This window comes from Leopardus geoffroyi, chromosome B1 (assembly GCF_018350155.1).
Source record: "Leopardus geoffroyi isolate Oge1 chromosome B1, O.geoffroyi_Oge1_pat1.0, whole genome shotgun sequence".
Lineage (NCBI taxonomy): Eukaryota > Metazoa > Chordata > Mammalia > Carnivora > Felidae > Leopardus > Leopardus geoffroyi.
This window is the reverse complement of record NC_059327.1, coordinates 123,141,190-123,167,048: the sequence shown is the minus strand read 5'-3', so window position 1 is coordinate 123,167,048 and position 25,859 is coordinate 123,141,190. Positions and strand designations below refer to the sequence as shown.

At 39.2% G+C, this 25,859-nt stretch overlaps 1 protein-coding gene across 6 annotated transcripts in view; it reads left to right on the top strand.

Annotated features, from left to right (window-relative positions):
* Window positions 1–11,704, top strand: part of RAP1GDS1 (Rap1 GTPase-GDP dissociation stimulator 1) — a 173,941-nt gene extending 162,237 nt beyond the window's left edge. For all 6 annotated transcript variants that reach the window (XM_045472253.1, XM_045472242.1, XM_045472232.1 and 3 more), the window contains 2 exons: window positions 5,619–5,747; window positions 9,798–11,704. In XM_045472253.1, coding sequence (XP_045328209.1) covers window positions 5,619–5,747; window positions 9,798–9,925 — 257 coding nt within the window. In that variant the 3' untranslated portion in view covers window positions 9,926–11,704. The remainder of the gene's footprint in view (window positions 1–5,618; window positions 5,748–9,797) is intronic.
* Window positions 11,705–25,859: the final 14,155 nt, after the last annotated feature.

Sequence of the window (25,859 nt, the reverse complement as noted above, 5' to 3'; positions counted from 1 at the left end):
ATTTCCTTGATTTCTCTTTCTGTTGCTTCATTATTGGTGTATAGTAAAGCAACCAATTTCTGTGCATTGATTTTATATCTTGTGACTTTGCTGGATTCGTAGATCAGTTCTAGCAGTTTTTGGTGGAATCTTTTGGGTTTTCCATATAGAGTATCATTTCGTCTACAAAGAGTGAAAGTTTGACTTCCTCCTTGTTCATTTGGATTCCTTTTATTCCTTTGTGTTGTCTGATTGCTATGTTAAATAATAGTGGTGAGAGTGGACATCCCTGCCTTGTTCCTAATCTTAGGGGGAAATGCTCAATTTTTTGCCATTGAGGATGATACTAGCAGTGGTCTTTTATATATGGCTTATGTAGTCTTGAGGTATGATCCTTCTATCCCTACTTTCTTGAGGGCTTTTCTCAAGAAAGAATGCTGTATTTTGTCAAATGCTTTCTCCAAATCTATTGAGAGGATCAGGTGGTTCTTGTCCTTTATTTTATTAATGTGATGTATGATGTTGAGTGATTTGTGGATATTGAACCAGCCCTGCATCCCAGGTATAAATCCCACTTGATCATGGTGAGTGATTCCTTTAATGTATTGTTGGATCTGATTGGCTAGTATCTTGTTGAGAATTGTTGCATTCATGTTCATCAAGGAAATTGATCTGTAGTTCTTTTCTAGAGTGGTCTTTACCTGGTTTTAGAATCAAAGTAATGCTGGCCTCATAGAATGAGTTTGGAAGTTTTCCTGCCATTTCTGTTTTTTTGGAACAGCTTCAAAAGAATAGATGTTAACGCCTCTTTAAGTGTTCAGTAAAATTCCCCTGGATAGCCATCTGGCCCTGGACTCTTGTTTTTTGGGAGGTTTTTGATTACTAATTCAATTTCTGTAGTGGATATGGGTCTGTTCAAATTTTCTATTTCTTCCTTTTTCAGTTTTGGTAGTTTGTATGTTTCTAGGAATTTCTCCATTTCTCAGATTGCCCAATTTATTGGCATATAATTTCTCATAATACTCTCTTACTATTATTTGTATTTCTGCAGTGCTGGTTGTGATCTTCCCTCTTTCATTCTTGATTTTATTTATTTGGGTTCTTTCCTTTTTCTTTTTGATCATACTGGCTAGGGGGTTATCAATTTTGTTAATTCTTTCAAAGAACCAGCTCTTGGTTTCTTTGATCTGTCCTACTATTTTTTTTTTTTTTTATTTTGATACCATTGATTTGTGCTCTAATCTTTATTATTTCCCATCTTCTGCTGGCTTGGGGTTTTATTTGCTGTTCTTTCTCCAGCTCTTCAAGGTGCAAGGTTAAGTTGTGTATCTGAGACCTTTCTTCCTTCTTTAGGAAAGCCTGGATTACTATATACTTCCCTCTTATGACTGCCTTTGCAGTTTGGGGCTGTGGTGTTATCATTTTCATTGGCTTCCATGTACTTTTTAGTTTCCTCTTTAGCTTTTTGGCTAACTCATTCATTCTTTAGTAGGATGTTCTTCAGTTTCCAAGTATTCATGGTCTTTCCAAAATTTTTCTTGTGATTGATTTCTAGTTTCACTGTGTTCTGGTCTGAAAATATGCATGGTATCATCTGGATCTTTTTGTACTTGTTGGGGGCTGATTTGTGTCCCTGTATGTGATCTATTCTGGAGAATGTTCCATGTGCTCTAGAGAAGAATGTGTATTCTGCTGCTTCAGGATAAGTCCGGTCCAGTGTGTCATTGTTTCCTTATTGATTTTCTGCTTAGATGATCTGTCCGTTGTTGTAAGTGAAGTATTGTAGTCCTCTACTATTATGGTATTATTTCAGTGAGTTTCTTTATGTTTGTGATTAGTTGATTTATATATTTTGGTGTCATTTATTTATGTTGGGGCATAAATGTTTACAACTGTTAGATCTTCGTGGTGAGTAGATCCCTTAATTATGATATAATGCCCTTCTTCATCTCTAGTTACACTCTTTATTTTAAAACCTAATTTGTCTGATATAAGTATGGGTACTCCAGCTTTCTTTTGATGACTGTTAGCATGATAGATGGTTCTCCATCCCCTTACTTTCAATCTGAAGGTGTTCTTATGTCTAAAATGGGTCTCTCATGAACAGCATATAGATGGATCTTATTTTCTTATCCATTCTATTATCCTATCTCTTTTTATTGGAGTGTTTAGTCCCTTTACATTTAGGGTGAGTACTGAAAGATATGAACCTAATACCATTGTATTGCCTCTAGAGTTGGCGTTTCTGGTGGTATTCTCTGGTCCTTTCTAGTCTTTGTTGCTTTTGGTCGTTTTTGTTTTATTTTATCTTTTCTCCCCTCAGAGAGTCCCTCTTAAAATTTCTTGCAGGGCTGGTTTAGTGGTCACAAACTCCTTTAGTTTTTGTTTGTCTGGGAAACTCTCTCTCCTTCTATTTTGAATGACAGTCTTGCTGGATAAAGAATTCTTGGCTGCATAATTTTCTGATTCAGCATGTTGAATATATCCTGCCATTCCTTTATGACCTGCCAAGTTTCTGTTGATAGGTCTGTTGCAAACCTGAGCTGTCTGCCCATATAGGGTTAAGGAGTTTTTTCCCCTTGCTGCTTTCATCATTCTTTTCTTGTCTGTGAATTTTATGAATTTGACTCTGATTGCCTTGTTGATGGTTGGTTTTTGTTGAATCTAATGGGAGTTCTCTGTGCTTCCTAGATTTTGATGTCTTTTTTTCCCCCAGGTTAGGAACGTTTTCTGCTATGATTTGCTCACATAAACCTTCTACGCATTTTTATCTCTCTTCAGTTTCTAGGGCCCCTATGATTCGGATGTTATTCCTTTTTAATCCATCACTGAGTTCTTTAATTCTTATAGTGTGCTTTTTTGCCTTATTTCCCTCTTTTTTCTGCTTCATTATTCTCCATAACTTTGTCTTCTATATTGCTGGTTTGCTGCTCTGCATCATCCATTCTTGCCACTGTGACATCCATTCGAGATTGCATCTCAGTTACTGCATTTTTAATCTCGTCCTGACTAGATTTTACTTCTTTTATCTCCGCAGGAAACAATTCTATGCTTTTTTCAACCCCAGCTAGTATTCCTGATTCTAAATTCTGGTTCAGACATCTTGCTTGTATCTGTGTTAAGTCCCTGGCTGTCATTTCTTCGTGTTCTTTCTTTTGGGGTGAATTCCTTTGTTTCATCATTTTGGAGGAAGAAAAGGAATAAAAACAACATACACACAAATCAAGTAAAGGAAGGTAGATCCTAGATGTATTTTGGTGTGGTTTGTTAAAGTAGCTTGGTAAAATAGAGAAGGGAAAATAAAGAAAAGGAAAAAAAGAAAACATTTAAAAATGTATACAATAACATAGGACAAAATGAAATGAAGTAGACTACAAAAAATAATAAAAATATCGTCAAAAATTTTTTTTAAATCTTTTTTATAAAACAAAATAAAAATAATTTTTTTCTCTTTCTCTATCCATGAATAAGAAAAGACAAAATATGAATAGATGGACCAGTCAACAGAATGAAATTACATCTAGTTTCCCCTAGAAGTCAAACTGTGAAGCATTTTATAGTCCATACACTAAGTAGGGGGAGAAATTTGTGGTCGTCCTCTAGGGCTTGGTTGGCACAATTGGACGGGGCTTGGTGTAACGGCTCCATTCGCCACTAGGTGGTGCTGCTTAGCTTACTGGGGTGGATTGGTGTGGTGTGCATATGCGTGTATACACTTGTACAGGGGAATCACCCAGGTTCTAGCATCAGAGCTGTGCTCTTTCCAACTGGCTATCAAGCATCCCTTCTTTGTCTCCAGCTTCCATCCACTTCCGCTTCTTCACTGTCCACCACCAAGCCATTAGCCTGCCAAGCAGCACCTCCCTCCGAAATTTTATCTCAGATGTTTCTGTGTTTCCAAACCCCTCACTTCTAATGGCCCTGCGGCTTGAACCCACTCTGACCCTCTAGGGGAGGGTATCATCAAGCAATGGCTGGGTGCCGGCCTGCCTCCAGAAATGCTCCCACAAGCACACCACTTCAGAGACTGTGTCCGGGTGCCAGCCCACCCCAGAAAAATTTTGCATGATGGTGTAACAGCAGCGATCCAGGGACTAAGGGAAATCATAACACATATCTGGCTCCAGGCTTCACTGCACCCTAGCATCCTTTTTCCAACAACAGCAAACTTGTCTATAATCTGGGGTCCACTGGGACTTTTGCCTGTGGGGAGGTTTCACGGCCTCTACAAAATGTCCTCCTGGCAGGGAACTGCTTCTCCCGTGTGGCCCAAGGACCCTTCAGACCTCACTGTCTGCTCCTAGGGATTCATCCTTCCCACCAGAGCCCCACCAGGTATCAAACTGTGGAGTTCCCAACTCTGTGCTCCCCTATTTATAGAGTCTTAATGGTATTGAAACCCTCTCCTTTTTCCCTTTATTGTTCAGTTCTTTGTGGGTATTTCCACTCTTTCTCTTTATTTCTAGAGGCTTTTGGGAGGAGTGCTTTTCCTGTACTCTCCCCCGTCTTCACCCTGTCTCTGCAAACAAAAACAGCTCCCTACCCTCCATGACTTCTCTCTCCCCCAGTTCACCTCTCTGCACTGCTTACCTGCTGAGTTCTGTGGCTCTAGTTATGCAGATTGTTGTGTTAGTCCTCAGCTCAGTTTTCTAGGTGTGCAAAATGGTTTGGTGCTGATTGAGCTGCATTTCAGGGATGAAAGAAGCAGAGAATTTCCATGCTCCTCTGCCATTATGACACCTCCCTTTTTGCTCATTTTCTAATTTTTAACTATTGAGTTGAAATTTTTTTATATATTCCAAAAGTTTTATAGTTTTACATTTTCTACTTACGTCTGTAATCCATTTTGAGTTAATATCTGTACAGGGTGTGTGGTTTAGGTCAATGTTTCTTGCAGAGGCTATCTTGCCTTCCCTGAATTGATTTCGTACCTTTGTCAAAAATCACTCTGGGTCTATTTCTGGGGTTCTCTGTTAAATTCTCTGTCTCTCCACCAAGACCACATTGCTTTGATAACTGTGCTATATAGTGAGCCTTAATATCAGGTAGAAAATTCCCCCCACTTTATTACTTCTTTATCAAGATTCTAGGGCCTGTGGCTTTCCATATAAATTTTAGTATAAACTTAGCGATTTTCTACAGAAAAATCTCCTGGTATTTTGATAGGAGTTGCACTAAGAGACTTCATTTCTTAAAGATACATACCTAAATACATATGAAAGAAGCCATGTCATTTTTAGGATTTTCTCCAAAATAATTTGGGGTGGGTGAAAGTAGGTGAATGAATCTAGAGCTAGATGAACATGTTTGGACATAATAGTAAGTAATGTATCACTGTGTATTCTTTTCTACTTTTGTATGTGTTTAACATTTTCCAAAATAAAGATTCTTAATTGCCTATTAAAAGGAATATTGTAAAGCTAAATTTTAAGCTTAAACTCCTGAAATATCTGAATTCTTAACTCTATTTTTTAAATAAGGCCTAAATTTAATATTCTATCTCTCATTGTTATTTTATTTAATCAGTCCCTTTTGGAGGGTTTTATGTGGTCAGTTTCTAGAAAGGGAATCGATGTTTAGCCACATTGCACCAGGCTCGTAAACAGTGGTCATAACTGATACTTTGTTTCATATTCTAGGCACTGCTGAGAAAGATCTAGAAAGTGCTAAACTTGTACAGATTTTACACAGACTGCTAGCAGATGAGAGAAGTGCTCCTGAAATCAAATACAATTCCATGGTCCTGATTTGTGCTCTCATGGGATCTGGTAAATATTTCTTCTATCATTTTACATCCAGCAACATATGGTTGACATTAAATATAGAATAGTCGTAAATGGTGGCTTTGGATTTTAAGAACATTAGAAATTAGTTTATGGAGGATATAGGATTACTTGAAAATATTTCAAAAAGATTATAATGAAAGTATCATATAGCAAATAGTCAAAAATCAGTGTTAAAAAAATAATACCTGTTTCATCAACTCAAATATTTCATATAAAGAACAAGTTCTGATTTTGTGTATCATGATATTAGCTAAGGGATTTGGTCAAGAAATCATTGGCATATCTTGGTATATGTTCCATGGACACTGAAAAGAATGTATATCCTGTTTATTGGGTGGAGTGTTCTTTAAAATGTCAGATCCTTTTGGTTGATGGTAAAGTGGAATTGAGTTTGCTATATTATTTTGATATTCTAACTAATTGTTCTGTCTGTTGTTGAGATAGGGGTGTTGAAATCTCCAAAAATAATGGTGGATTTATCTATTTCTCCTTTTAATTCTGTCAATTTTTGCTTCCCATATTTTTTAGCTCTTTTGGTAAATACACACACCTTTAGGATTACTGTGTCTTCCTGGTGGATTGACATTTCTATCGTTATGTAATGTTCCTCTCCATCTCTGGTAATTTTTTGGCTTTGAAGTCTACTTTATCTGATATTAATGTAGCTACTTCTACTTTCTTTTGAATAACATTCATGGGATCTTTTCCCACCCTTTTAGTTTCCATCTGCTTTATCATTATATTTGAAGTACAGTGTATTGTTAGGTTATGTGCTTTAATCTACTCTGTCAGTCTCTTTTAATTGTGTATTTAGTCCATTTACATTTATGTAATGACTGATGTTATGGCTTATGTCTGCAGTTTAATTTTTTTTATTTTCTGTTTGTTTCTCATTCATGGCTTCTTGTTGATTGCTTGAACATTTAGTTTCATTACCCTCTCTCATTTATAATTATCTAAGATATTCCTCTTATATATTTACAACAGCATTTAGACATTGTTACAACTTTTGTTTTCAACCTTCAAATATAATTCAGAAAACTCAAGAGAAAGAAAGTCTGTTGTATTTATTTACATCTTTGCTATATGTGTTGTTTTCCTTCTTTATGTTCCAAGGTTCCTTTTCTTTTTTAAAAAAACATTTTCCTTCTATTTAGAGAACCTACTTTAGCCATTCTTTTGGGTTAGGTCTACTAGTGACAAATTTTCTTTGTTTTCTGTTATTTTAGAATGTCTTCATTTCCCCTTTTTGTGAAAAATATTTTCTCTGGGTATAGAATTCTGGGTTGACAGTTCTTTTCTCTCAACACTTGAAAAATGTGCCACTTTCTTCTGGCCTCCATAGTTTAAGAAAAATTCAGTCTTCCTGTTATTTTTTTCCCTTGTTGGTAAGGTGTCATTTCAAGGGTTGGGTTTTTTTTTGGGGGGGGAGGTGTCTTTAATATTCAAGTTTGACCATGATGTGTTTTGGCATGGATTTTTTTTGGGTTTATTCTGTTTCAAGTTTTCTCACCTTCATGGTAGGCTTATGTCTTTTGCTAAACTTGGAAAGTTTTTTTAACCATATTTCTTCAGGTACTTTTTCATTCCTACCCTATTTCTCCTTTCCTTCCAGGTCTCTAGTGGCAAGAACGTGAGATCTTTAGTTATATCCCACAGGCCCCTGAATATTTCATTAAATTTTTCCCAGATTTTTCTCTCTCTTGTTCAAATTGGGTAATTTCTGTTGTTAAAGTTCACTGATTTCTTTTATCCCTTCCATTCTACTCCACTCTGATTCGAAGTTATCCAGTAAGTTTTTATTTCAAGTACTATAGTTTTGGGTCCTATAATTCCCATTTGCTAGTTCTTTATGTCTTGTTCCCTTGCAGAGACTCTGTTATTGAGATTATTATATACATAAAGTTTACCATTATAACCATTTTTAAATGTATAGTGTATTGGCAGAGTAGTACATTCACACTGTTATACAACCATCACCACCATTGTTTTTCCCAAACTAAAACCCAGTACTCGTTAAAACATGTCACCAATCACCCATCCCCCAGCTTTTGGCACCTACCATTCTGTCTTCTGTCTCTGAGAATTTTATTACTCTAGGTACCTTACATAAGTGGAATCATGCAGTGTTTTGTTTTGTTTTTTTTTTTTTGGGTCTGGCTTATTTCACTTAGCATAATGTCTCCAAGCTCACTCATGTTGTAACCTGTGTCAGAATTTCATTCTTCTTAAGGCTGAATAATTTTCCATTGTATACATGTATTACATTTTGTTTATTCATTCATCCATCAATGAACATTTGGGTTATTTACACCTTTGGGCTATTGTAAGTAATGCCACTATGAAAACGCTGGTGCACTAATATCTTTTTCAGGCCCTGCTTTTAGTTATTTTGGGTATATACACAGAAATGGAATTGCTAAATCATACAGTAATGCCAAGTTTAATTTTGGGGGAAACCATCACCCACAGGGGCTGCAACATATTACATTCCTACAAGCAATGCACATGGGTTTCAATTTCTCTACATTCTACCTTTTATTGTTTTGTCTTTTCTATAATAGCCATCCTGAGGAGTCTGAGGTGGTATCAAATTGTGCTTTTGATTTGCATTTCCCTAACAATTAGTGACATTGGGGATCTTTTCATGTGTTCATTACCCATTTGTTTTTCTTCTTTGGGGCATGTCCAAGTCCTTTGCCCATTTTTTAATAGGGTCATTTTGTATTGAGTTGAAAAGGTTCTTTGTATGTTTAGGATATTAATCTTTTATTGGATATATCATTTGCAAATGTTTTCTTCCATTCTGTGGGTTGCCTTTTCACTCTATTGGTAGTATGCTTTGGTACACAGAAGTTCCTAATTTTGATGAAGTCCAGTATATCTGTTTTTCCTTTTGTTGCCTGTGTTTTTTGATGCATATCCAAGGTCATCCTTGCTAAGTCCAATGTCATTTCCCTTTCTATTTTAAGTCTTAACAGTTTTAGTTCTTAAATTTAACTTTTGTATATAAGGGCTTGTGGCTCTCCAATTTTACCAGCACCATTTGTTGAAAAAACTGTCCTTTCATCATTGAATGGTCTTGACATCTTTGTCAAAAATATTTTGACTACATATATGAGGGTTTATTTCTGGGATCTCTGCTTTATTCTGTTGGGGTGTGGGTGTGTATATGGCAACCTATCTATATGATATAAAGACAGCACCACACTGATTTATTATAGATTTATAACAGGTTTTAAATTAGAAAGTGTGAGACCTCCAACTTTGTTCTTTTTTGAGATTGTTTTAGATATCGAGAGTCCTTTGAAATTCCATCTGTATTTTAGGATGTGTTTTTCTATTTCTATTAAAAACATTATTTACAATAAGACCTCAAGTCTTCTTAATGTAAATATATCAATTTAAGGAATGCTGATTACATTAAACTTACTAGACCTCAGTCTTCTCATTTGCAGTCTCAAAGTCTTAAGAAGACTCTTGTATTTTCCTGTAATTGAGGTTAAATAGAGCAAGAAAGCCAGAAAGAGGATGATCAGGAATAAAAAAGGGAAGCCTGTTGACACAGAAATTTGTTGAAGGGATGTGAAGTACAACCTATTCATTTGCCACAAAATTAATTTGAAACAGATCTGAGATTTTTTTTAAGTCATCGACTTCATATTTGAACTGATGATAGAGTCAAGGGGTATATAACTGAAACTTGAGATCATACAATGAGCTGTGTTTCATTATAACTCATTACCCTAATCAAACTTAGACTATAGAACTTGACATTTGATTTATCTATGTATAAATATGGCAAGTAAAGTTCCTTTGATTTTTTATAACACATCTATAAAGAAGACATTTCTAGGCTACTGCTGTGCCCAACCTTGTCTTTAAAAGTGTCTTAGCATTTCTAGGCTACTACAGTTTTTTCAAAATATTATCTAAATAAACATTTTGGGTATATGTATTGGATAGACTGTATAGTAAGATTAGAATAGTTTAACAGAAGCATCTCTGTTATCTTGTTTTTTTGTCTTCCAGAATCTCTACACAAGGAAGTACAGGATTTGGCCTTTCTAGATGTTGTATCCAAACTTCGCAGTCATGAGAACAAAAGTGTTGCCCAACAGGCCTCTCTCACAGAGCAGAGACTTACTGTGGAAAGCTGAGAACCGCCCTTCCCTGACACACAGCATCATCCCACCTCTGATTTCCCTTGTCCTCCCATCCAGCTGCCTCTTCTGCTTCATTTTCTTCCATATCACTTGTGCATGCGTGTAATGTTCCCGTACAAATTGAAGAACTGCTGTAGGTACCTGCCCAATAAGATTTCTAAACCCATAGTTAGTGTGAACATGAATTTGTCAAAAACAAGTCTCCACCCCATAACTGTTCTCTTGTATTCCTGTTGCTTGAGCTACATTAAGTAGAATGTGCATGTTGTAGTCCTATGATGATGTAAACTTGGTACTACATAATGACTTGCTCCTCACACTTGGTAAACTACATAATAATGTACTGGTAAATTAGAAACAAACAAGAATGCAGCAGGATCTGTCTAGCTTATTAAAGATGGAATTGAATAGTAAAAATAGCTCCATTTTTGGTGCTTGGGAAGCACAGTGACCAAAAAACTGTATGGCTGCTCATTCATTAGTCTTACTTACTAATGTCAAACCATGGTACCTAGAGTTAAATAAAATCCAATGCTCTCACTCTTTACCCTATGGTTTCTCCTTCTTCTTAACTATGTAGACTCTTGAAATTGCCACAAACTTGGCAAGACTTCCCTGAGGTTTTTAAATTTCATATTTAATTGGCTATCATCAGTAGCCTGATATTGAAAACATTTGTGGTTTTCAGCATGAAACTAAGGGGCTGAAGAATCTATTTTACACTAAGTACATCTTTTTTTTTTTCTCTATATTTTAGAATCTGATATAGTGTGACCTCAGCACTTCTTCTATCAATTAATCAGCGTCGTCCAACACTTGTCTTTAAAAGTCACTTGGCATTTGTTTTCACCTAAGGAAATTGAGTATAGTTCATCGGAGGGTAGTTCTTTTGGGGGGTTTTTTGGTTTTTCTTGGCTGTTTTTCATCATTCAGCTTGAAAGCAAAACATTTCCCCTGTTATAATCCTTTTAAACCTTCTAGTAGAACTAGCAGGACATAGGAAACATGATTAAGAAAATAGAAGTAGCAGTACATAGAATAAAAGATTAAGAAAGAAGTTTGTCTATACTAAAGAAAGGAAGCAGGTTATAAAAGCCATAGTAGCCAGTCCAGTTCATTCTGCAGATGGCCTCATACCAAGTAGCTGTTAGAGTGTCCCACCTCCATTTGCCACAGAGAACTGCAATAGATCTTAAAGCTATCAGAAAAGGTGACAACGCCAAGACCCAAGAGATGAGAAGACCCTCTTGGCGAAATATAGTGTATTCTTCACTGCCACTACTACCACCAAATGGGTTTTTAGAACTTTGAAACACAATCTTTGTAAATCAAAAGATCCTTGTGACATACCTGTCTTGTCCCCATGCACAAGTTTGACAAATACTGGCTGAAAGGTACGATGATGGGCTCCAATATGGAAGGACTGCAGGACAGTAGAATGGGCTGCCCAGGGTGACAGAAGCTCTTTCCTGTCCAATGGGAGATGCTGCACATATCTATGGAGTGATTGAAGTTGGACTTTTGACTCAGAAACAGCTATAATTCAAGAAAATTAAAACCTCAGTGGAGGTAAAGAAACTTTGTTGCCTTTGATGTCCAGAAAAGGAACGATTATTGTGAGTGCTTATGCTACACTTACTGTAAGAATGATCTTGTTTATTGTCTTCTTCTGGGCTGGATAGTGGACTATATTTTATTATAGGTTTTGAAAAACATCTGTAATGTTGAATAGGCTATCCATATTAATAACTAAATAAATAGTATATCAAACTATTATGGCATCATTTGGTTTGTTTGTATATTTTACTTCTATTTTCAGCTCCTAAAACAGTAATTGCTCATTGTTGGTGCTAAGTATTTGTTGATGAATTCCCATTTACATAGAGAAATTGAGATTTAGGTGTTTTTGTCTGGCTTCCAAGAATATCTTTTATAGGATCTATCCCTATTGAAAAGCATCATATAGAAACTTAAGTCAGAGGCATCCAAAAGTTACAGGTTTAAGAGAAGCTATCATCTGGGCCACCTACCAGCAATCAACTGATACACTAGGAATTCCCATCTGCAGCAAAACAAAGTACATTTCTAATCACCAGTCTTTCTACAGCGAGACCAGAAGGCTGTGCCCTTATGATAACAGAGGTCCACCAAACTGGGTGACGTGCTGCTCTGCCAGGGCAGGAGGTGGGAGTCTACAGACAATACTATACCATATATCTTGCTACTTCATCTTAGTTCTAGAAGCCACATTTAAACGTTTGCTACCCATTAAACATGCATTCTGAGGGAGACAATGGGAGGAACCGCCTGGCATAGCATTAATTATCGCTGTGTCAGGATTAGAGCATAGCTGAAAAGCAAAAAGGCCAGGAATTAGAAGGAAGATGATGTCTGAGTGAAATGCGCTAAAATGTCTTCTCTCCCTCCTGGGAAGGAAGCCCATTACCTCCTTGGGATCTTGCTAACCCCCCACCCCCACCCTAAGACTAACCTCATTGTGCTCAAAGCAAAACTAATTAAATGCTGGTCCATAATTCAGTGTTTTCAACTGATAAAACATGGTTTGTGCACATTATCTGATAACCATGAAGATGTAGACAAAGTTTTTTGGTTGTGAAATGATTTTGACTTGGACCAAAATGCAGCTCTTAAATATAAGCATTAGTGTGAAGTGTTCTGAGAAACGCTGCATGTGAAGATTTCAAACAGAAATGCTCTTTGGTGTCATTAGAAAGCTTATTATCTAATTCTGAATATGAGGGATGAAAATGTCTGTTAGGTAAGTTTTACTCCCTTTGTGTTCAGCTGTTAACTAGAATCAGTAAGCTTTAAAGTCATAACTCTAGGCAACCATAATATTTGAATTATACAAGTATCTTTTAAAAAGCATTCAGTGATATTTGGGATGAATCTTCATAGCTGTAACCAGGAAAATTGAGGTGTTTTTTTTTTTTTTTTACAGATGTGTTCTCTTAATTTATATAGATACAATACATAATGCCATGTAGCTTCATAGGTTGATGTTTTATAGGGGTGTCTGACAAATGTGAAAACTGTTTTAAGTGTAATTAGTGGAAAGAGTAAGGTCTTTACTGTGTGATCTGAAGTCACATCCTGGTTCTGTTACATACTGGCTATGTGACCATCACAGAGTTACTTAAACCCTCTGGGCCTGTTTTCCCATCAATATGATGAGTTTAATAATCTCTCCTTCCCAGGGTTTCTGTAATAACTGAAATTTGCAGAGGTTGAAGGTAAGGTTGGATAGAACTATAATATCTGTGATACCCTATGGCCTATCCCCTTTTCCCCCTGCAGGATCCCAGCTAAAGGAATTCAAAGAACAGCCAAATAGGAGACACTGTCTATTAATAGTTTGAGGAGCACTGAGTTATTCTCAGTTCAAAATACATAACCCCTTGCTTCCCCTCCCCGCCAAAACTATGACATCCAGGTCTGCAGAGCAGGACTTGGATGTAGGTCCCTAATACAGTACTTCCCCTTCCCATTCAGATGTCTCTGTCTCTACAGTGGAAATAACAGCTCAATAATCTTACCTTTTATTATTATTAAGCCAATATAAATGAAATTGCAGTACTATGAGTTCTCAATCCCTCTTCCCATTTTCAATGTTGCTCAGTTTATCAGTATATATTTTTATATACCTGTTCATTTATGTCTTTTTCTTAAATATAAATACTGTGTGTTTTACATGAAGGCTTTTGGTAGCTATGCTCTGAATCCTGATAGAATCCACCTGTGATGGCCTATTGGTCATTATGCTTCTTGACTACACAGGCAGAGTCCCTTTATGTTGGAGGTTTCAAGGGTAAGCTGTTGGTTATATGGCATAAATGGTCAGCTACAGTATTTGAAGGAAAAAAGGGAGCATTGCATGGAATTTATGCTCCTTTTTAAATTTAACTAATTCCTTATTCTTTCCTTCTTAGTGGACTTTTAAAAAATCATTATTTTCTTATTCTCACTTTATTTCTTCCTAGAAAACCAACAAACCAAAACTTTTTACCAAAACTTTTTCACTACGGCCACAGACATTTTAATCTAACATTTCAAAAATGGACAGTATACACCTGTTTATAATACTAGATAGATAGGAACTTAATATGGCGACAGTTCATTTATATATTAGAACCAATTACAATTAGACCAAACTTAGGTACGTACTGATGCCTGTGGTTCTCCTGACATTTTTGTTTTCTCAGTCCCTGGCTTTCCCACTGCCTAATACCACATTTATCCAAAGAGAGATGTAGAGCCTCCTACTTACTGAGCAAAATGGAAGATCAGGGTGATGTTATGAGCAGTGTCCTGGGCTCACAAGCAACTTCAATGGTTTCTCTGGTCCCCAACATTGTCAATGCAGTTTTCAAGGAATCAAAAACAGAGCAAGCAAGGTGGCTAAGGCATGGAAATGGGGGCTCAAGGGAAAATTGACTTGAATAAAAAAAAAAAAAAAAAAAAAGGCTTTTACCTTCACCCCTGACCTGAGGGCACATTCTTGGAACTTGTCCATGGCTCAGAGATTTGTAGTCTTGCTGGTAGGCATGTGTGTGATTTTATTTTACTCTGTTTAGCCAAATAAAGTTAAAACCACATTCAGCAGTGTGTGGAATGGTTTTTAGTTGGTATTGGACACATATGTAATTTTCTGTTTGAGGATTAGGCTTTCAGAAATTTGGCTAAATTTATCTTCATCAGGAAAGTATAAAGCCTAATCTTGTCATACTTTGAAACCTATTTGAGGTTTCAGTTTTTTTGTTTTTTGTTTTTTTTTCAGGAAATAATTTTAAAGTTACTAGACTTCTGTTAATATTTTAAAATTTTACATCCTTAACACATACATCCAGTATATGAACTTTAAATATAACAATAGATCTTTTAAAAATATATGTAATCTATTTTCACATATAATTGAGAGACATTACTATTTAAGTAGTTACTTGTTATTTATTGATTCCCAGGAATCCTGAGGAATTTTGAAGGAAAGAAACTCTGGCTGTCCCTTCAGATTACAGTCCTACTAAATTTCTCTGTGAATGCTCACTTTAAATTTTATAACCATATCTACTTTAAAATAGGCCTAGCAAAATAGTGTTTCTGTTGGCTTTTAAGGGACTGCAATATAAATGAAGCCAAGACCATAGGGAAGCTGGCTTCATCCCTGACCTCACAGAGTCCATGCACTCAGATGAAAAACTCCTTCTCCTTTTGGGACATTTCACAGGACTCTTCCAAGGTCAGCATCACCCCATCACCAGGAACACAGCAAGGTAGCTGCTTTTGACCTTGTCTTCCCTTAGGGATATTCTGCTCAGCTTCTTGGTTCTCAGTCCCATCCCCATGTCTAGAATAGGCACATCAGATGAATACCTGTAGTTACCTAGAACTTATGAAGGAGGGAAAGGTTGAATTATACCCTAATATAAAGGCATGTAGGTTGCAACCCAACACAAAAAGATAAATAGCAGTGTGAACAATGGGGAGGAAATATTAACGAGAGCAGCTTTGATTTCAGACCCATCTCTGAAGCAATCCAAAACAGTTCTCAATTTCACTTGGGGCCAACCATCAGTATACAATTCTTCACCCCACCTTCCCTTTTTTTAAGGTTCTAGAATGCAACCCACTCCCCCATCATATCTTTCCTACAATAACTTCCTTTCTCTTGCAGGCAAGGAAAGTAAGGGAGGAAGTATGAATGACTCCTACTCCACTCTTTACCCATACCACTCAATTCCTAGTACCCAGAAAGTAGAGGAAGTGACACAGCAGAGTGACCATTGAGCTTTATAATATCACATACTAATACCTTTTAAATCCTCTGCTTCCCTGCTCCTACATCCTGCCCTCTTGTTCCCCTATCAGGATAACTGTGAGCTGCAGTGCCTTACCCGGAACCATGAGAAGTGGAGCAAGATGTGCACTGACCTAAGAAAAGCATCCGAGGGTTACCCGTACACATGAGCACGTATAACCGGATTTGGCAGTCCCTTACTCTAGAAAATGCAGGCTTTGTTAAACCTGTGACTAAAGTCCTACGCAGAGTTTCAGAATGAGGTTCTGGCATGCTCGGCCACAGCAACTGCCCTGTGCGTGTGCATATGATGCAAAGGTGAAGCTACATCGTCTTCTTTCCACTTCTACAATAAGCATTTGTCCACATTACTAAGAACTGTATTTCATAAACCTCATTTTTAATGGATGCATATTCTTCAAATACATGGATGTACCATAATTTACTTAACCATTTTCCCCACATCTAGACGCTTAAGACATATTTTGATTTTTGAAAAACAAACCCCAAACACTACGCCGTGAGCACTTGGAGATGCTAGAGCAGTTCCTAAAAAATTATCTGACCTGTCAGTCCCTCTACTTTCTGCCTCTAATTCCTATTACAATCTTCTTCAGAGGTCCTTGTCAATTGCTCAGTGTAGCCTCTTTGCACCCTCCTGATTCCATTTGTCCTTTCATTATTTCCTGGACACTCTGCTCCTCCCAAGCCCTCCCCATTCTCCTAAGGGGACTGACCACCCTAGGGAAGAGGGGCCACAAGAGCAGAGTGACAGCACCTACCTCCTGGGCATCTAGGCATTAAGTCCGTTACACCCACTCACCATTGACCACACCCTCTTCCTTACCAAATGTGTCAGAGTGGGCCAAAAAAGAGTAGGCACAGAACACACCTCCAAACACCCATTAGAGCCGATGTTTAGCTAATTGGAGCCTAATTGCCTCTTGGCGGTGTCCTCAACTGCTACCAGCACTTTTGCACCTGTTACCAATCCTGTGAACCACCACTCTTGATTTGTTCCAAGCTGATAAACACTCTCCAGGCACCACTCACATGGAGAGGGGAAGAGTGGGGTGGAGAGCCTCTTCTTCCTCAAGAATCTTCATTTAACACTCCTTGGGGTTGGATAACCTGGCTAACCCATTTCTTCCTATAGACCAAACATGGCAAACTGGGGACCCTCATACATCTTTGTATCACAGGGTATTTTGAAAAAAACGGGGCGGGGGGTGGTGCTGAAAAGCTGTAAACATTTAAAATTTGGATGATTTTGGGGGTGCCTGGGTGGCTCAGTCAGTTGAGTGCCTAACTTTGCCTCAGGTCATGATCTTGCTGTCTGGGTTTGAGCCCTGTGTTTGTTCTGTGCTGATAGCTCAGAGCCTGGAGCCTGCTTCGGATTCTGTGTCTCCCTTTCTCTCTCTGTCCCTCCCCTGCTTGTACTTTGTCTCTCTCATTCAAAAATAAATATTAAAAAAAATTTAATATAAAAAATGAAAATTTGGATGATATTGGATAAAAACCTAGTCTTTTTTTTTTTTTTTTTTAATGGGGAAATCTGGTAACCAGGAACTCTCTATTCCAGGAGGACAGCATGTGGCTGTGGTCCCCCTTTGGATAAGGCATGCTTCTCCAGCCTGTTAAGAGTCCCTGCCTGGCTGCCTTCCCCTGTTCCTCCGTAGTTCCTGGAAGTCCATGTGTCTGCGACCCTGTGGAGCCCGTATGTGCAAGCTACCTACTTTTGGAGCAAGAGTAAGGGGAGTGGATTTTTAGGGCAAAAGCAGCAGCACTACGGGAAAAGCCATTTCTAACGGAGGTCCAAATATTTGACCCAAGGGCATTGACCCTGAGCAAACATGCATTGTTTTTATCCCCTCAAAGACTTGAAATTCAGAGGGTCAGTGACAGCTGCAATCTGACAAACGTTAGGTGCGTGGAAATGCAGACAGCTACAAGCCATGCCTCGGCCTGCCCCCACTCCATCCTGCTAGCAGGAGGGGGCTGGTGCTGACCTTCTTGTCCCCTCACAGGGCTGGCAGCACACTGTGGTGACTGCAGAAATTGAAAAAGTCCCTTCTTATCTGGGTCAGAAATGCATCCCTTCTCCTGAGGCCAAAAGTATCCTAACCATCCCCACGAGTTGGGTGCTTTTATACAAAAGGGGGATACTGCTAACCCAAAAAGAAAAGCACCCTGCTCCTAAATGTTTCATTGACATCATATACCAAATGGAAGTATGTTCCCCGTATACTCCAGACTGAATAAGCCCCAAGGGCCAGGTAATTCTCTGTGATTCAAACCACCATCACACAGACCGTGAGCTAAAATATGACAATAGCACAAGAACAGTTGTCAAACCTTGTTTTCACTGGAGGTGACTAATTCAGGACCAAATATGTGCCAGAGCTCCCATAGCTCTGCCATATTGGAAGATGAATATAGTATCAAGAAGAGACCCAAACAAACAAAACGTCTTCAGTTTGAGAAAATGAGGCAGAGCATGAAAAAGCAGAGGAAGAAGGAAGCAGCCACCACTTGGGACACAGACATGGTGCAAATGTCTATAAAGCCAGCACATATGGGAACAGTGTGCTTAGGCAAAGGGTCAGATTAGTAGGATCAATTAAAAAAATTTTAAAAGACATTTTGTTTTTGTGATAGATATTATGAATTTTTCACCCAATATCCAGCTCCCCATTCCTTTTTACCAGAACTCCAGTTTTGTTCAGGGGGACATTAAGCCAAGCTTAAAATACTCCAATTTCTCAGCTTTCTAAGCTTCATCTTTTCCTTTTCTTCCTTTTCCCTGCCTCAGATAGTGATATGGTTCCACATGTCCAGCAGCCCTCTTGCAAACATGAGGTACAAACTTGAGGTGAAAGGACTATACACCAAGGATAGTGGAACAGAAAGGTGAAAAGCGCCTCGACCCTCAGTAGCATCCATGACCTGGAGGAGCTGCCTTGTACCAAGGACTCTCAGTAACACATGAGACACACACCTGCTGTTCAAACCCCTAGAGCAAGGTTTTCTGTTATTTGGAGTAGAATGCAATTTTGATTAGCAAGGCTAGTCATTAAAGCATCAAAACCTCTGAAGACAAATTGTTCTGTTCATGAGCCATAGACACAGAACTCATTAAAACAAAAGACAAAGGATTAAAACAGTTGGGGCTACCGGCTTTAACTCTCAAAGTTCAGAAAAGGCCCCGAACAGCCTCACTTGCTGATGTAGCAGCTTTCCTCACTACACAAAAATTTACTGAGCTCTTACGGTGTACATCAGGCACCATGTTGGGATAGAACGAGAAGACAGATATGGTCCATTGGGGAAGAAGATGAGAAACATTAATCTATTACATTAAGTAAACAAGTAAGAGTGTTAACTGCATAAACAACTACAGGGGTCTGTAGAGAGAGGACTCCGAGCATCCTGCAGCAGAGAATACATAGGAAAGAAGGGTGGAGGCAAAAGATAAGGTGGGAAAAATAGAGAAGACCAGATGGAGACAGTGGGGCTTAGACATTTAAAATTTTTATTTTGTCATAGAAAACAAAAAGTTTTTAAACAGAAGATTGGAATATTGGCTTTATGTTTTGTTCTACAACCAGAACTATTGCTAATAGGACACACACGCACCAGCAGGAAGATTAATAGGTAATTGTGCTAAGTTCCTAATATTGAGAGACAATTCTCCATGGGCATCTTGTGTTTCTATACTTCTGTGAAGAGATAGCTTTTTGTCTCTAACTATCCCTACAAGGATGTTGGTATAACAAACAGCCTTGTGAGACAGAGCTAATGCCTCCTTTGATGGCAAAATATGGCCAAGATTGTTGACAGACCCCTTTATAAGATTGGGGCTCTCCTAAGTGTTCCTCAGTTGAAGCACAAAACTACTATGTGTATAGTCACCATCTGAGTCACTGCCCCCTGTGGGACTAGGGGGCATGAGAAACTTACAACCTGCAGGGTAGTGAGTAATAAAGTCCTGTGTCTCTGACCCAAGAATCTCATACCTCCTCTCGGCATTGGTGAAACAGAGACAGGCTGACCTGTTAGCTCACATGGAGGATAAAGCCTCAGAGTCATCACAGTTCTTCATGCTTAAACTGGGACCATATGGACAGAAAAGGGTGGATTTTGGAAGCAAAGTTGATTGTGAAGTGTCTGGATTGGGTGGCAGTGCAGAAGACAGTGAAGATGTTAATGGAGAGGAGGAACAAAGGAGGAGAAACAGGTTCTTGTAAGAGAACAGTGAGCTGGCTTTGATGCACTGGGTTGGAGGTGCTTAGGGCATCTTGAGGAGACATCCAGTGGCAGGTCCTTATCTAGCTAAGCCATGCCTATAGGAGATGTTCCATATAATAATAAGACCCTCAGCCTGCAGTGTGCCTTTTAGTACTTCCTAAATGCACATATTGTTGTGTTGCATCAGGGTCCCCAGGAAACACCAAAAACATCCCCCCTGCCTGCCAAAAAAAAGGTATACTTTGCTCAAAACTTAGGGAATTAAATCTCTGGAGATGGAGCCTGGGCATCTGAATTTTTAAAGCTCCAGAAGTGATATCTATCTGCAACTATAGTGGAAAAACATTGGCCTATTAGAAACTAGGCCAATCAAACTTTCCTTAAAGTCTTCAGAACTTGACCTGGCCAACAAATGGCAGGTGGCCATTTACTGCATCAATAATCCAGGATCATTATTCAAACTTCAACCTTTTGGAAGCCACTAAGTTCTGACCCAGGGACCAATAACAACTTTCTAAGTGAGTGGACTTCTTAAGCTGCTCCACTCCAGATGTGGTCTAAGGTAGACATCTCCCAGAATGGTCACAGATCTTTCTGACACCCCAAACTCCCTGGAATGGTCATTCTTAACACATCCTCTGGAGATATGACCTGAATATCCTCCTGCTTGCTCAGTCTTACTGGGCACAACTCCAGATACACCCATTGTCCACAACATCCTGCCCCCATCACCTTGATGGAAAGCCCAGACATCAAGAGCCTCTTGCTGATAATCTGGGGCCTTGAGCTCCTAGAGAAGGTGAAGGGAGTGAATGCACCCCTGATATGCACCAAGCCTTTCTCTTCAGCTTTCCATGTGTCCATGTGTGCCTTACAACCTTTCCATGTGAGGACCCATGACTTCCTCTTGTCTGGGAAAGGGTGGTTTCTCTTCCCACCACTGGATACCTGAAGGATAGCCAACTAGTGCAGCACAAATACTCTTACTGTTTGAACCTAAGCTCATGAGACTCATGAGGATCTCAATTTCATTTGGCAATCTCACAAGAGTTTTTCTCAGCTTAATGTTGACCCCCCCTCCCGGCAACATAGCTATTTCAAAAAATAGTTGTTTCCAAAATCCTTCAAGCCTGGGAAAAAGTCAGAATTCATTAGCAAAATAATTTTTCCCAAGGTCTGATCCTCACCCACATTTGCCTTCCTTGTTCGATGCTTAAATAGGATTGGAGGGAGGGAGGAGAAGAGAGCCTGTGAGGGTTAGACACAGGCCGGAGTTCATCCAGGGTTGTCTGGCAGTTGTCAGGGTCAGTTCAACTTTGAAAAAAAGCATCTTACAGGGAAGTAGAGATCTATTTTATAGAATAAAAGTCCATCCTTTAGGTGAGCATATACTCTCTATTCTCATCCTGTACTGACATGCTCAGAAAAGCAGCTTCGTGAATATTTGGGTGCTTGAGACACAGCGGTCAACAACATGGGCCAATTCCATGGAAAAAAGGCAATGTTCAAGGGAATTCATGTGTTAGGAGTTCTTCAGAAGTGAGTGTTATGGAGCATGTGTTTGGGGGAGTGGAGAGAGGGCCCCCCGAGTTCTGACAGGATCTCCCTGAGAAAGCATTTTTTTTTAGGTGAGTCTAGGGCATGCATGGGGTTTGGAGAAAAAGAGCAGTTTGACCCCTTTAATCCCACGGTATAGGTACCACCATCTCCATCTTACAGGGTAGAGCACTGAAGTAGGAGAGAAAGTAGTGTATCTAAGGACCCACCTTAGGGGTGGGGATGTGGCCGAGCTCTAAGGAGCGCATACAGTTTATGACCTTCTGACTTTACCACAAATGGGTTTCCTTTTTTCTAAAAGCAACCCCAAGACTTTTCACTGACAGTATTAAAAACAAGACAATAGGCCCAAAATGGAGTTACCAAACCAAGACTTAATTACATTTTGGCCTCTCCCGGAAACGGAATCTTAAACCAGTCAACCAGGAATCACCAGTCACACCAGTGAGTTGATTATGTACCTGACAGATTCCTGCCATCCCCTAAAGGAAAGTGACCTTGCCACAACCAATCTGCTTTATGCTAGCATAACTTCCTTGTTCCCACTGCCTTCTGCCCATAGAAGTCTTTCATTTTGTACAGCAACTCCGAGCTCCTTTCTATGTGCTAGATAGACGCTGCCCGTTTCATCAATCATTGAATAAAGTCAGTAAGATCTTTAAAATTTACTCGGTTGACTTTTGTTTTTTAACAAAAGTATCCTTCAGGCTTAGCAAGTGACCAGCCTTCTATTCACAGAGACTGAGTCATTCAGGCATATGTTCCAATGTCCAGTTTCACTCCAGCTCTTCCCATGACAGAGTCCAGAAAGGAATCGACATCTCATAAAGGCTCTCCTTGAACTCGAGTGGAATGAGTTGACTCCTTGTATTTGCTTTAACACTGCCTGTCTTCCCTCCATAACCCTAAAATTGAGTAGAACACTTGATATACAGGAGGTTGAGAAGACGCATGTTGAGAGCCAGCATTAGCAATTGTTCAAGGAAGCAGAGTAACGAAAGCATTAGTAAAAATTAAATTAGGACTTGACAACTAGGACTTAAAAAAAATTTTTTTTAATTAAATTAGGACTTGAAGCCAGAGTCCTGAGACGATCTTTCCCAAAAGATATAATGTACCCTCGAGAGCCATTTTCTTTTTCATGTTCTCCCACTGAGAAGATGGTGGGAGAGGATAGCACTGCTCTGCACTCGGACAGCTCAGTGGCAAATGCCTCCATCACAACAGATTTGGAGGGTGGGGTAACCAGCCTTCCAATATTTTATTAGGTTAACATAAGTGCTAATCTGAAACAGATAAAAGAAAATTTTCCTCTTTTGATTTTGGGTGCAAATCTTCACAAAATTAACGATTTTCATTTTAAAATTTGTGAATGATAAGGTATCAACTTTGCACAGTTTTAAATAAGGCTTAACTGTAAGTGCCACAAATTAGATGTGCTTAGTTAGTCCTTTGATATAGTTCTTCCACTATTAGGAGTCTACCAATGTGCAAAGTATAAGAAATGTACAAGAAAGTTTACTGCAACTGTATTTACTTGGGAAGGGCCTAACTTTCCAATAGTGATGGTTGTTTAGTTAAATTATGGTTTATCTAGACCAGCAATTCTTGAACTTTTTTGGCTCAGGATCCTCTTACACTTAAAAATGGTTGAGGCTCCAAAGAACTTTTGTTTATGTGGGTTATTTCTATGAATATTTACTATATTAAAAATTAAAAATGAGAAATGTTTAAGGCACAAAAATACCCAAATATATATTCTGTTAGTTGTCAGAGTGAGGACATCACTACAGCATTCAGTCTCTGAAAATCTCCACTGTGCACTCAGAAAGGATTATAAAGAGGAAATGTCTCAGTATTATTATGAAATAGTCTTGACATTGTGGATTCTTTGAGAAGGCCTGGGGAACCTCAAAACTTGCCTGGACTTTTGCCTTCATTTTGCCTTTTTTGAAAACCCCTAATCTATACAATAGAATACTATGTGACCATAAAAATGTTTACTGCATAAAATATTCAGTGATAGTGAAAATGTCCTATTTTGAAGAAAGCAGACTACAAAAGAGCATAACCAGTATTAGAAAATTTAAAACAGTCTATGGCCATACCACCCTGAACGCGCCCTATCTCGTCTGATCTCGGACGCTAAGCAGGGTCGGGCCTGGTTAGTACTTGGATGGGAGAAAATTTAAAACAAAAAAGTCATAGACACACTAATTTGTGAGTCTATACCAATACAGATCTTTAGATGGTAAAAATATAAAATATATACAAATATATATACACATATAAATACACAAAGATATAAAATATAAAAATGAAAACACATATTTCTTTTTCTGTTTTCCTGTGCTTCTTGCACTGCAATTCTTCTTTTGCAGTTAGCACAAGATATACTTAACAAATACACACATATTGCCTATTTATTGCCACCCTGAGTTTTCCTTCCCAGACATGAAAATTTCAACTCAGTAACTTCAGGAAAGATGTCATCCAGAAATATCAAAGACAAGGTATGAATTTTGCACTGCTGTAACTAAGGCCTACCTGTACATTGCCTGTGCCTTTCAAAGTGTGGTCTGTAGATGACAGCAGCGTCACCTGGGGCCTGCTAGAACGATGGCCTCCACTGCTACTCAAGGCCTGCTAAATCAGACCCAGGTGATTTAAGGTGACCCAGATGATTCATGTAACATTAAAATGTGAAAAACCCTGGTAGTGCAGGAGGAATCACCTGGGAGCTTAAAAATGGGGAATGGGGGGCACCTGAGTGGCTCAGTCGAGCATCCGACTTCCACTCAAGTCATGATCCTGCAGTTTGCAAGTTTGAGCCCCACGTTGGGCTTGCTGTTGTCGGTGCAGATGCTGCTTTGGATCCTCTGTCCCCCCGCTCTCCCCCCTCCCCACTTGTGCACACACACACACTCTCTCACTCTCTCAAAAATAAATAAACATTAAAAAAATGGGGAACGGAGGGGCCACCTCGTGGCTCAGTTAAGTGTCTGACTCTTGATTTCAGCTCAGGTCATGATCTCATGGTGCATGAGATTGAGCTCCATGTTGGGCTCTGCCCTGACAGTGCAGAGCCTGCTTAGGATTCTCTCTCTCTCTGCCTCCCCACCCACTTGTCTCTCTCTCTCTCTCTCTCTCTCACACACACACACACACACACACAAATATGCATTTTTTAAAAAATGGGGAGTGGGGAAGTTCTGCATGGTGGTGTTTTGGGTTTGGTTTTGGTTTGTTTTTGTCTGATACTCCGATGGGATTATAATGTGCATCTACTGCTGAGAACAACTACTCTCAGGCAAGGGCCTGGCTTCAACATGAAAAAGAACAAGACTGTCACCTCCAACCTCCACATGCTTCCATGCAATGTTCCCCGCTGCAACATGTTGGTGCTCACCCTGCCAGCTCCCAGATCATAGAAATTTCACAGGGACGGTGGAGCTGGATGGAACAAATGGCTGGGTTCCAGAACAAGGAGAAAATAAGGTATTTGCTGCTGCCCTGAAGAGCTCTAAGGCCATTTGATCTGTAAAGTTACAGTGACTTCATGCATGGGCATGGGTGTCATGGCTGTTATTTTATTTGCTTCCCACAAAATACTTCGAAAGAAAATTCTGGCAAATTTTTGAAATGATTTTCTGAGTATTCTCATCAAAAGCCAGGTTTTTGTACCTGCAGACATTGTCCAGCTTTACCACAAATCCTACTTTGCATCAAACACCTCTTCATTCCAGAAGGAGGGTGCTATGGATCACCTCAGGTACCAACCCCCATCATTCAGCAAGTTTCTGAGGTCTTGGCCTGTGCCAGGGACTGGGCCACAGTTCCGGGACTCTGTGTGCTTGACTTTCTCACTGCTTATCTGCACTTTTCCTTACCCCTGGGGCCTCCCCAGCAACACTCACCTTCTCACTCCTGCACTGGGATGGCTTCCTCTGCTCTTGCTGGGGGCCCAGGTCAAGCCTGTCTTCCTCCTTGAGGCCTTCTTCCATGGCCCTGTGTTCTTCCCCTCTGGGCCAGCACCACCTTGGAAGATACCGGTTTAACTCGGGATGAAGTCTAAATTTTCCACATGCGTGGGGTTATTCTCTCCTTTGGTTTACATTTCCTCAAAAACGTATGCAGAGTGCTTACAGCACAGTGCCTGGAACATAGTAAACTTTCAGTAAATGCAGCCTGTTACTTCAAGGCATAGATGACGCATTACCCGCAGTACCAGCTTATAGGAGGCTGTGGGTGGGCCAGTGGGCTGATTCAGTCACAAAGTAACAAAACTTAAAGAAAGCACACATCATG